The following is a 13,441-nucleotide window of genomic DNA, read 5'->3' as shown; positions in this document are numbered from 1 at the left end:
AAGTGCCCTGTCTTGAATTGCCTGTACAGCAAATATGAGTGTGTCTGTTAGTGGACACACAGCCTAAAGACAGAGAAAGAAGTTGCTGGGTAAGATCTAATGCCATACACACATTGTCATATCTACAGTTTTATGAGACATCTTACAGTTACATGGCATAAGTTTTTAAATCGTGTTCTGTTTCAAAATGATCTTGGCTATACTAGGTCTTTGACAGTTGGTTTGATTCCTGTTGTTTCAGGGACAGAGCTATAAAACAGCATGTAGAAAGCTAAAGATAATTTAAAACTTATCTGCAGCAACTTAGAAACATTTTGTGATATGACTTCAGAGAATGAGCTCTAGGCATTGGATTTCATTAGATTGATCAGGAACTGTCGCCTATACATTGCATGGATTGCCCGTTTTCAAAAATAGGAAAATATAATATCTACTAGAATTGTGTCAGATATGATTACAACTTTGAACCCCAGAGGTACCTTCATTATCATGAGCATCAATTGTCATTGTCTAGCAGAGTGGAGAATTATTGCTTAAATTACATTGTCTAGCAAAGTGAGGAATTATTACTGGCAAGGTGAAGAATTGGTGGGACTTATTTGGTTATGTTGCTGCCAACCACAGTATCTGTTTTTGATTTGGATGATACCTTTCTATAAAGAGTTTTATGTGGCAGTGATACTCTTGTATCCCTATTTAATTTGCTGGAGAAAGAGAGAAAAAGTTCTAATTAGGCCAGTTGAGTCTTGGCAATATTAGCCATCACTGCCAGTAGGTGATCAAGGGAAACACTTGCCAGGTTCAGGCTTGGAGTTGGTGATTTGTAAAATGAGTGGTTTGGATGAGTGACCCTTTACTGGCCCATTCTGCTCCAAGATTTTTTTTTAACTTAGTAAAGGCACTCTAAAATATTCAAAGTCACAACCTCCCCTTCAAAGAAAACCAGAGAAAAGGTTTCAAATGCTTTTATTTCTTTATATGAAATAGATATAAGCTGTCCCCTGCATATATTCATATACTTCCAACCCTCTCCTCTTAATTTTCCAGATGACATACTTTCAATTCACTTTATATTCATAAGCATAAATCTCCCCTAAAAAAAGACTCCAACAATTAATATATTCCCCCAGGAATATAGAAAAATTTATTAAAAGTGAAATGTCAAGATTTAGATCATACACATTACATTTTTTGGTATTCTGTATCTTAATTACCACAAGTCATAAGATATATTTGTCTTTTGGGTACTGGATTATTTCACTACAGTGCTGTAATGTGTCAAAGAAGGGAACTTTGTAGTCAGGAAGCAGTGGCCTGTTGATGGTTCATAGTTTGCTACACACACCTGCTGGACTCTGTTTTTAACTGTGGCAAGTGCTGAGTGAATACAATGCAGCAACATTTCATGTTCCATGAGACCCCAGGAAAAGAATGGTTTCAAAGCTCAGGCAATTCTGCAGTTTAGAGTTTTCCTAAGCTAGAAGATCTGGTGATTATGTATCATCATATTAAGAGCTGCTTAATCTCAGAACCCTTGATATTTATTAAGTAATATGATATTGACATCCAAAGAACTTCAAATATCTTGTTCATCATCCCCATTGTCAAGGTCCTCTAGAGCTGCTCTGGTCAGGTTTATATGATCATTGTTATATTAACCAAACAGAATGAGAAGCCAAAGAGGATGAACTTGACAAAGAAATTCAGAAAGTAATTGTGAATTTAAACTAATATAGTGGAATACTTACTGTGTTCCAGTGCTATGCTAAGCCCTTCTCATGCACTGCATTCTGTAATTCTCATATTCAGCTTGAACAGCAGGTGCTATTGGCTCCTTCATAGAAGTGAGCAGCTGATAGTACACTCCTTGTCCAAGCTGACAGTGTTACATGCAGAGCTGGTCTTCCATCTATGCCTTTTTGATTCTAGAGCTACAACTCTTCCATGACTGCATCAAAGGCTCTCTTTCATAAGTTAGAGAGTACTTAGAGAGTAATTGAATTGGTGGTGTGAACTGAAATGATCTAAACCAGAATAACAAGTATGGGGGGGTTTCTTTAGAGTAAACTGAACTCAAGAAAAAATTCGCAGATGTTTCAAAATTTAAAGCAATTTCTTCAACATCAGGTAGCTGCACTGGCCTATGGATAAAGTTGAGTTTGTGCTGAGAACATTATTTTTTGAGACCACAAATATACAAAAGAACAAATTAAGTGTTTGGGGAAGCAACCTTCAGGTTTATTCTTCATTCCAGAATACTAACCAGAAATAAATGTGGGGTCCTAGGATGAAGATCCAAGATTTTGTACAGTAGGAACTGGAGATAACTCTCAGTTCTCAAGCAGGGAAAGGAAAATACTTAAAATTGTATTTGATTTTTACAGTTTATTCTACAGCTCACACTGGCTAAATGTGAGCTTGAAAGGCTTTAGGGAAGGTCAGGACAAAGTTTCTTAGCAAAACAGATTTGACTGTTTTCAGGAATATAACTGACTTCACCTCAGCCCAATGGTTATAACAATGTAATGACAAGGGTGTCAACATCCCATCTGAGTTCCTGGGTTCAAATCCTAGTCCACTGCAGGCTCTCACTTCCTACTAGTGTGAACCTAAAAGGCAGCAGATAGTTCATGGACTTGAACCCTACCACCCAAGTGGACGACCTTGTTGGAGCTCCCAGCTTTGATCTGGCACAACCCCAGCTGTTCTGGTCTTTTAGGGAGTGAACCAGTAAACAGGCAATCTTTATCTGTCTTTCTCTCCCTCCCCCTCCCCAAATGTTTCTAAATAGTACACAGTACAGGAGTGAAATGTCAGTGTATTCAGGCCCCTAAATTAAGTTTAGGATGCAGACTTCAAACACTTTTTAGAATTAAAGGTGACCACTATTAAACCAACAGCACAGTCTGTTGTGGCCTGTAATCGCTCACATTGTACCTCATACTTACAAGGGACACATAAGGTGTAAAGTTAGGGTTAGGATTGTGCAAATGGAAATCACTGAACAATATGTCTCAGATTGTGAGTGGAAGTCCACCCTCGGATAGCAAATGCTACTTGTGAGGACTAGTATATTGATAAATTGTGGATGATGTGCTTCCACTCAATGTACATCACCTTTTCAAAACCATTGCTTTTTCTTTCTCTCTCTTTCTCTCTCTCTCTACAGTTCCAGAGACCTAATGACTTTTCACCTCCTTTCCGCTTTGGGACAGTGCCTAATGGCAGCACAGAGAGGAATATTCGCAACAACTATGCAGAAATGCACGCCTATATGGGAAAGTTCAACCAGAGAGGGGTGGATGATGCCTTGCTCTCCCTGAAAACAGGGTAAGAACTGATTACTCTTGGGGCCCTTGACACTTATTACATGAATATTGAATGTGTTGGGCTAAGATACCATGCTTGATGCCACAAAATGTTAAAGAAGACAATGAGTGAAAATGTTTGTTCTGGTATCTTAATGAACAAGAGAAATTTTGAAAATTCAATTGTAAATGTTAGACAGGGGAGTTTGTTGGCTGACCGCCAATCCCAGTTTCTGTGGCATTCGTAGTGACCCAGCTGTGTGCTCTAGGGAGGATTTGTTCATTAAAAAGATTTCATAAACCCCGCAGATGGAAGATCTCTGCAACTCTGCTTTTCAAATAAACAAATACATATACTAAAAGGAAGAAAAGGAGTTCATGAATGAAGAAGGTATGGGCTTGGATAGTCCCAGCCATACCTGTCTCTTTGTTCATTTGTTTTCTGCAGCTCTGACTCTTGGCAGCCTGGCGGTGGAGCATTATAGATTTGGGGACCAGGGGGTCCTGTAGCTGATTTCTTTTATTTTTTTGATAACAGGCAGCATTTGGCCTTCTTTCCACATCCCTGTTGCTACAGGTTTGGAAGAGCCACATGGATACATGGTTGCTTGAAATACTTTTGAATTCTTATCTGACCGCCAAAAAATCAAATCAACACAAATTTTAGAAGATGGGATTCCAGCTAGGAATAAGACTAATTTAAGTAGCCTGGCCAAGTTCTTACCATATGAGAACTTTGGTTTTGTGCTGTCCCACCTTTCTATAGCATAACCTTTTATAAAACACCATGTGTTACTATACCTTAGGGGCAATTTCTTCTCAATGAGGGACAAAGTTACATAGCTTGCAAAATGGATTAAGCAGTTTCATCTGAATTGCATCCTCCATTATGGGTGTGTTTATATGTTTTAAGTGTTAACTCATACCTTCTACTATGAGTCCTCATTCCTTCATTGCCAAGCACAATGCACAAGAATGAGGTTCTTACATGCTCAGAAATCTTAGAGACCTGATTTCTAATATTATTCACATTGGCTGTTGCAGAAGCCTGTGTTCCCACCACACCAAATGCTCACCTCCACCCAGTACTACACAAAAAATATTGGCACCTTTCTGACCACAAAAATAACATTGCACATCTATTGGAACGCACACACCTACACTTATCCTCACTCTTGGCCTGTAATGGACTGAGAAATGAAAAATGTTATATAAGTCCTGCCCATGCTATTTGTAATCACTGCAGTGCTTACTTTTCATTATTTCTGTTATTATTTTTATTGATTCCTTTTTACTCCTTCTCCTTTTCAGACTCAGCTTATGAGTTGGCTTCAAGCCCAACTTACCTTCCCAGTGGGAGGGAAAGAGCTCCTCCTTTGAACCTGAAATCACAGAACATGCAGCCTGGGATTTGGGCTTTAGATTCTGGCAGAATTCCAACTTGTGCCTTTGAAGATTCTCAGCATACTTTGCTGGAATCCTGTTGCTTCCCATTTTGGTCCCATGTGTGCTTTTGTTGTAGAAGCCCTTCACTAGATCCTGTTTACCTGTTTTATATAGGAAACTGGATGCCTTCATCTATGATGCAGCAGTGCTGAACTACATGGCAGGCAGAGATGAAGGCTGTAAGCTCGTGACCATTGGAAGTGGGAAGGTCTTTGCTTCAACCGGGTATGGCATTGCCATCCAGAAAGATTCTGGATGGAAGCGCCAAGTGGACCTTGCGATCCTGCAGCTCTTTGGAGATGGTGAGTTAAAGAAAAGAGAAGTGCTTATTTGGTCTCCACTGATGGCCAGTGCAGAACACCAACCTTTCTTCCCTTTGTTTGGCTAATTCAAGCATTGCAAAAAAGTGTTTCACAGCCTGAGATTTTGAGGTGTTGTATTAGTTAGCTTCTCGTTGTTATAAAGAAATACACTTAATCTTATTAAAGAGAGTGGGTATTTGGCTTATAGTTCTAAAGATACACAGTCCAAGACGGGATGGGCTATATTAGGTCACCTCCTCCTGGCTGTGTCCGAAGGTAGCTTAGAATCTTACATAGCAAAAGAAGAGCTGTATGTAAATTTGTCCATCTGTCTGTCAATCTATGGTTCTTCTCCTTGGAAACCATCACGGTTTAAGCATGGGGATTTCACTCTAATGACCCAACCTAATGTTGCTCAAATTACTAAGGCTTTACTCCTAAAAAGAACTATATTCCCATCCTCTTTGTGTTACTAAGTTATGACAGTGGTTGGGAGCCAAATCATTTTCATCTATAGCAGATGTATTTTAGTCTCCTATGGCAGCTGCAAGGAAGTACCACAGACTGAATGAACTAAACCACAGAAGTTTATCAGCTCACGTTGCTGGAGGCTGGAAGTCTGAAATGCAATGTCAGTAGAGCTGGTGCTTCTGTGGCCCTGTGGGAGAATGTGGATTTTTTTCTCCACCCCCTTCTTTGGCACTTGACATTCCTGAGCTTGTTTGTAGAAGCATCACCCTGATTTCTTTGTTTGCATGGCATTTTGCCTGTGTGTGTTTTCCCTTTTTACCAGGATATTTCAGAAAGTTTGTGGAAAACCAGAATTAAAACCTAAGTGTATTTCATGGCAAAAAAAGGAGAAATGTGTAGAGTTTCTTTCATAACTATTTTCCTACAAACTTTTTGAAGGACCTTTCTAAATGTGTATATCTAAGCACCCCTTTCTTCCTAGGAATTCTAGTTATATCATCTTGGGAGCCCACCTCATCCGGAATGTCCTCACTTAGCAATCATTTTGGTGACAACCCATTCAAATAAAGTCACATAATAAAGCACTGAAGGTTAGGATTGTACATAAACATTTTGGGATGATGCAACTCAACTGTAACAGGGTTATGGGCATAGGATGGGGAGAGGGTGAAAGTAACCAGCCAGAACGTATGCTTCAGGATTGCAGAGTATAGTTAACCTATTGGGATAGAGTTGGCTGCTGTCATATGCTCCAACCAGTCATTTTATATGTGGCCAAAACAAAGCAGAAGAAACTTTAAGAGACCAATGAAAAGGGCAGGAAAGTCACCTGGTAGGCATTTATCTCTAGCCATCTCCTGACCAACTATTTGAACTGAAACAAGTAGGGTACAGGACTAAAGTCCTCAGACATAATGTGAGAAAGTTGATAACACATGAATCAAATTGTGAAAACATACTTCCAGTTTTTAAACAAGCTTGGACTAGTCAGAACTGACAATTTTCTTCCAGAGATATTTCTTCCCCCCCCCCAAATTTGCTTCTCTGAGAGGAGATGCATTCTAGAACACAGAGCTTCATTCATCTAGAGTCTCGACCTTTATAATTGAAGGTACCCAGTAAAGCACTTAAGGTCTTTGAGACCCAGTGTGTACTTACATAAAATTAAAAGGTGGCAGCAGACTCAGACCTCCTTCACTTTACTCATGCGTACTCTTCTACAAGAGATCAGATAGCAGAGGGCCCTAGGGAAATAGTCTTTCTCTCTTTGCCAATCTGTTTTTCCTTTCCCTGATCAATTGGCTTTACAGAAGCTTAAGAGCAGTTTTATGATTCATTTGTTTGTTATACCTCTACTGTCTATAAAAATAAAAATCTGATTCTCAGATACTCATGTGTCCTTCTGTTCAGCTTCTTTTGACTAACGTTGCTCTGTTTGAACAGTTGTTATATGCATGCCCTTCCACAGACTGTCCTTGTAGTTTCCCACCTCCCTGCTGGGGATCATGTTTGAGCTGTTACCTCGAGTGTCTTTGTGTATGATATAGATTGAAATTCACTCATCTATCATTCCCACCTTCACATTTTAGCTCCTTAGTGAAAAATCACCAGCCACTTCATCCATAAAAAGACTCAGTCATCTGTATCTCTTGTTACCTGAATAGCCAATAGCTTGTCATATTGATCATTTATATACTAATAATAATATACTGGATGGAGAACAGCAGCAATGTCTATATCCCATGTGACATTTTCATTGACTACTACTGAATACCTTGATGAGTCTGTTCATAATAATATTAATAAATCACTGTTAACACTATTCATTTTCTGTCTCCTTGTCTTGTTTACTCTTTTTTTCTCTTTTCCAACACCCTTCTCTCCCCCTTTCCTGTCGCTATCTGTTCTCCTTCTCTATACTCTCTCCAGGAGAGATGGAGGAACTGGAAGCTCTCTGGCTTACTGGCATTTGCCACAATGAAAAGAATGAAGTTATGAGCAGCCAGCTGGACATCGACAACATGGCAGGGGTGTTCTACATGTTGGGGGCAGCCATGGCTCTCAGCCTTATCACCTTCATCTGCGAACACCTTTTCTATTGGCAGTTCAGGCATTGCTTTATGGGTGTCTGCTCTGGCAAGCCTGGCATGGTCTTCTCCATCAGCAGAGTAAGTGCTTTGATTTAGATACCTGGAGCTCATTTGAGACAGCTTAACCTAGCACTGTGCAACGCAGAATGCCACATGAAACAAACTCCCCTCAGGAGTTTGGGTGAGAAAGTTTCAAGTTGCTTTAACAAAGTGGATGCTATTATATTTTCTCGAACAGACCAACAGTTTTTTTTGTGGGAATTGGGCTTTTGGTTCTCAACAAGAACTGGCAGATCTATCAAAATGAAAAATTTGGCTTTTTACCAAATGCCTTTCATCACCATTAGTTGAGTTTTTATAGACTGCATTAATCATGTAATCCTTTAAAAGAATTACTTTTACATTGAATGAAATGTAACATTTCTTTTGCAATATGCACAGGCATATTAGTAGTTTAAGTGTTCCACTCTATATTTTAACCATGTGTTGGATAGGACGAGTTAAGAACTTAACATAACCTTCTTAAACCAGTCCTGACTCGTAAGAACTTTATATTCCAGAAACTTCCTTAATGGAACAAGAATATAACTGTTCTTTTATAGTCCAAAGTTAGTCATAAGAACATAGTTTTTGTTTGTGAGAAGGGTCACAGGGAACAATTTCTTTTTAATAGCCTCACCTGATTTTATTTGTAGAGTTATAACAGTTATTCATGGATGGTGACCTTGAATGTCATTTTAGTATTGAGGTCCATGTTCCACCTATGAACAACTTAGACTGAAGTAGCATTACAAAGAACATGGATTTTTCATTAACTTACTGACCAATTTCCTGCTGTATTTTACCCAGAACAGTTTATCCCTGGATATGAATTAATGTATATCCTTAAGTCACATCAAAACAGGAAAACAGAACTTGAGGTGGTTACAGTCCCTGAACCACGTTGTTGTACTGTGAGGTACTTTGCCCTGATCCCACACAGGATGATGATAGAATGAGAGCTAGTAAAGCATCGTGGACATCCCATTCCAAAGTCTTCAACATAACCCATGCCACTATAAAAGGGAAACACTTGGTGTTTCCCAAAACACAGTTAAAGAAAAGTGTGCGAAGATAGATTAACCTTGCATTGCAGATCTTAGTTCACTCGTCCAACCCTTTCTCCTTCTAACTTCCTTCCCTCCCTTGGGACCATTTTTCTTCCCAACTTAATTGCCCCAATGACAAAAAACACAATTCAACACACTCCTCTTCAAGTCCCTTGACTTGCCAGGGAGAAATGTTCTGAGTCTGTCCTGTCCACCTTGCAAAGCAGGACGGGAGCAGTAGGTTGCCTTTAGAAGTAAGTGTAGCACGGCCCTCTAGGAGCCCCATCCATCCCTTTCCTGGGTTCATGCAAGCCCTCTAGGGAGCTATATACGGGGAGTCCTTGATCAATACTAATTTGTTAAGGCATTAATTATGTATGATAGTATCATATGAGAGAAAAAGCAGAAGGACAACAGGAGATCAAGAGAATGAGATAATTCAACAAGGGACTTATTTATTCCTATTTAGCACTCGTTATCTGTCCCAATTCTTCCCTCCCACAGTGTAGGGCACAGCAGGAGAGAAATACTTCCTTGCCTACAAGGCTGCTTCATCATCTCACTCTGAATTTGGCTCAAGAAGGGACGTGACCAGCTGTTATTGGGTGGCCACAATTCTGCAAGCTGCTCAGAATTTGTCAGTGATGAAAATACCAGTTTTGAGCTCTGGAGCTTCCTGGTGCTGGCCGCCAGTGGCCACAGTCAGGGCAGAAAGGTGGCCACACCTGTGAGATGTTGCCATTCATTTTGCTATGGTTTGCTATCATGGCCTCACTTTAAAGATGCAAAAGTGGAAGACTAAAAAGCAAAACCAAGGTAAGCAAGTGAGGTAGAGGCAAGAATGCCTGATCTTGTCATTCCAGTCTGTCTCCCTCAATCTCAAGGTGTGGCCATATAAAACTTGATACCATCCATGGGATGCATCAAGCAAGCTTCTAGGCACATCAGTCTATGCAAGTGTTTGAGAATATCTTTTTCCCTGACCTGTCCTTAACCAGTTCAGCATTTAGCTGTGGGCAGGGGCTCTGCATAGCCATGTGGAGACCTCACCTGTCCCCTCCTATCTTGCTCCAGGGTATCTACAGCTGCATCCACGGAGTGGCCATTGAGGAGCGCCAGTCTGTGATGAATTCCCCCACAGCCACCATGAACAACACGCACTCCAACATCTTGCGCCTGCTCCGCACGGCCAAGAACATGGCAAACCTGTCTGGTGTGAATGGTTCACCGCAGAGCGCCCTGGATTTTATACGCCGCGAGTCATCTGTCTATGACATCTCTGAGCACCGACGCAGCTTCACGCACTCCGACTGCAAGTCCTATAACAACCCACCCTGCGAGGAGAACCTGTTCAGCGACTACATCAGCGAGGTGGAGAGAACGTTCGGCAACCTGCAGTTGAAAGACAGCAACGTGTACCAAGATCACTACCACCATCACCACCGACCACATAGCATCGGCAGCGCCAGCTCCATCGACGGGCTCTACGACTGTGACAACCCACCCTTCACTACCCAGCCCCGGTCCATCAGCAAGAAGCCCCTGGACATCGGCCTGCCGTCCTCGAAACACAGCCAGCTCAGTGACCTATATGGAAAATTTTCCTTCAAGAGCGACCGCTACAGTGGCCACGACGACCTGATCCGCTCTGACGTCTCAGACATCTCCACGCACACCGTCACCTACGGCAACATTGAGGGCAACGCAGCCAAGAGGCGGAAGCAGCAATACAAGGACAGCCTCAAGAAGCGACCGGCCTCCGCCAAGTCCCGGCGGGAGTTCGACGAGATCGAACTTGCTTACCGCCGCAGGCCGCCCCGCTCCCCTGACCACAAACGCTACTTCAGGGACAAGGAAGGGCTACGGGACTTCTACCTGGACCAGTTCCGCACCAAGGAGAACTCGCCTCACTGGGAGCACGTGGACCTGACCGATATCTACAAGGAGCGCAGTGATGACTTCAAACGTGACTCCATCAGCGGAGGAGGGTCCTGCACCAACAGGTCGCACCTCAAGCACGGGCAGGGCGACAAACACGGTGGGGTCGGTGGGGTGCCGGCCCCCTGGGAGAAGAACCTGACCAACGTCGACTGGGAGGACCGGTCTGGGGGCAACTTCTGCCGGAGCTGCCCCTCCAAGTTGCACAACTACTCCACGACGGTGGCAGGTCAGAACTCAGGCAGGCAAGCGTGCATCCGCTGTGAGGCTTGCAAGAAAGCAGGCAACCTGTATGACATCAGCGAGGACAACTCCCTGCAGGAGCTGGACCAGCCGGCAGCCCCCGTGGCGGTGCCCTCCAATGCCTCCTCCACCAAGTACCCCCAGAGCCCGACCAATTCCAAGGCTCAGAAGAAGAACCGGAACAAACTGCGCCGGCAGCACTCCTACGACACCTTCGTGGATCTGCAGAAGGAAGAAGCCGCCCTGGCCCCACGCAGCGTGAGCCTGAAAGACAAGGGCCGATTCCTCGATGGGAGCCCCTATGCCCACATGTTCGAGATGCCAGCCGGTGACAGCACCTTTGCCAACAACAAGTCCTCAGTGCCCACCGCCGGACACCATCACCACAGCAACAACCCCAGCGGCGGCTACATGCTCAGCAAGTCACTCTACCCTGATCGGGTCACACAAAACCCTTTCATCCCCACTTTTGGGGACGACCAGTGCTTGCTCCATGGCAGTAAATCCTACTTCTTCAGGCAGCCCACGGGGGCGGGGGCATCGAAAGCCAGGCCGGACTTCCGGGCCCTCGTCACCAACAAGCCAGTGGTCTCAGCCCTCCACGGGGCTGTGCCGGGCCGTTTCCAGAAGGACATCTGTATAGGGAACCAGTCCAACCCCTGTGTGCCTAACAACAAAAACCCCAGGGCTTTCAATGGCTCCAGCAATGGGCACGTTTATGAGAAACTTTCTAGTATTGAGTCTGATGTCTGAATGGGGGAAGAGAGAGCTGAAGGTGGGTCCGGGAGGGGGAGGGCCGGGGGTTGAGTGGTGCGCACCTCACGGAGGGGGATGGGGGTGAACTTGGTTCCCATTTGCTCCTTTTGTGCTGTTTTCATTCATTCATGGGATCCTGGAGTTCTGGTTCCTACTGAGGGCAACCCTGGTGACCAGCACCATTGCTCTTGCCATTCTCCGTTTTCCCCTTCCACCATCTGTCAGCAGTGCCCGTTCGCAGGAGAGGATGAAGTGGGAGGGCGGCCAGGAGAAAGGAAGGACCGTCCACAAGCTTCCTCCTAGCGCGGAAGGACTCTGCCATCATCCCACTTCGAGTGACACTAGGAGAAGAGAGGAGGCGCGTGAACTCTGGCATAGCCTTTCCCACAGGAATCTTTTCGTTTAGGTGAGGAAGCAGAAACATCTAAGTAAGACTGTTTAGCAAACTGCTTGGCCATGAAAGAGGCTGTTGCTAAATTCTAGTTGCATGGGTAACATCAGCCTAGGGACAGAGGGTGGAAGGCCATGTGTGTTTCTATATAAGCCAAAACAGCGTTTGCTTCAACTCCGTGAGACTCACTGGTCATGAACTGCAAAGAAAGATCATTAGGTGGATGAGAGTACAACAGCAGCTCATTCTGTAGTACATTGAGAGCAAGACTGTGGACTGCATGTGCCTGTTCATGGGCGGCTGCACACCGTTGCAGTCAGGTACTCCCACATGGAGGGAAGGCAGCCTTGACTCACCTGCTGTGAGCTCAGCAATGTGCTTGGTTTGGCTTATATGCAAGCAGAGATGGTCCTAAGATACCTGAGATTTGTCTTTTTCTACCCTTCCAACCTTCCAGAATGAGGAGAATGGAGACGACTCTGTGGTCCAGACTAAAAAGGTGGTGAGACAATCCTACATTGGTTCCCCAGTGACTGCCAACAATTTCAGCCAGTCTGGATCAAGAACTTTCCAGAAGGCTAAGTGGGGATAGAGGCAGCCATGACTCTTTTGCCCACACTTGAAAGCAAAAGATGCCATAAGCTGTCTTAAGTTTCTAAACTCTCAACTGGTCAAGGCTTGGGGAGGAGTTTAGCAAGACTTTGAAAAGGAAGGGAGTCATCCATGGCAGGGTAAGTGAGAGAGGGGGATGTTTTCAATGCTTTGATCCCTTCTTACTTAACCTGGAGCTAGAAGAACAGTCTTGTTCCTTCAGAACCGATTACAATCAGTATGGAACAGACAGTTCGGAGAAATGAGCCCGCCTCCACGCAGACAGCTCAGGATACAAGGGATGGGATTGACGAGGGGGGAGGAAGAGTGAAGGGGCTGTGCAATTGCACCTGACCTTTCAGGAATGTCACTGAATCCAGTGTGAACATTCTTGGTGGAAGCCCCTCTGCCTTCCAGCAGTACCTCCTTTCCATTTCAGATTGTGCCATTCAGGAATAAAAAGAAATAGGTGTGAAACTCCAAGGAAGATATGATGCATTTTTCTCCCCCCCACTTATCCTTTGGCTCAAAGTTGGAGAGTTGAGACAGGAAATGAATACTTGTCACTGCTGGGCAGGTGTGCGTTAGGGGCCCAGCCATCCTTCCCTTACGTAGGGTGACATCTAAAGAGCCCAAGTCAGTATGGATGCTAGACTGCAGGGTTGCCATGTTACAGACAGGACACAATACCCAGAAAGGTGCTCATCCTCCTCTGATGGAAGCTGCCATGTCTCCTCCAGTCAGCCCTCCTCAGCTGCTCTTGGCTTTCTGGTTTGCCCTGCCCTACCTTCCCTCCTCACCCTCACCCTCCACACCT

General features: G+C 44.0%; 1 protein-coding gene across 1 annotated transcript in view; it reads left to right on the top strand.

Annotated features, from left to right (window-relative positions):
* The window catches only part of GRIN2B (glutamate ionotropic receptor NMDA type subunit 2B), a 416,455-nt gene extending 403,387 nt beyond the window's left edge, over positions 1-13,068 (top strand). The window contains exons 10-13 of the mRNA XM_040968253.1: positions 3,170-3,330; positions 4,869-5,056; positions 7,457-7,695; positions 9,780-13,068. Of these exons, the coding sequence (XP_040824187.1) occupies positions 3,170-3,330; positions 4,869-5,056; positions 7,457-7,695; positions 9,780-11,639 (2,448 nt within the window). The 3' untranslated portion in view covers positions 11,640-13,068. The remainder of the gene's footprint in view (positions 1-3,169; positions 3,331-4,868; positions 5,057-7,456; positions 7,696-9,779) is intronic.
* Positions 13,069-13,441: the final 373 nt, after the last annotated feature.

The sequence above is a fragment of the Ochotona curzoniae genome, unplaced genomic scaffold (assembly GCF_017591425.1).
Source record: "Ochotona curzoniae isolate NIBS_2020 unplaced genomic scaffold, NIBS_Ocur_1.0 contig_1482, whole genome shotgun sequence".
NCBI lineage: Eukaryota > Metazoa > Chordata > Mammalia > Lagomorpha > Ochotonidae > Ochotona > Ochotona curzoniae.
This window is presented reverse-complemented; position numbering and strand designations above follow the sequence as displayed.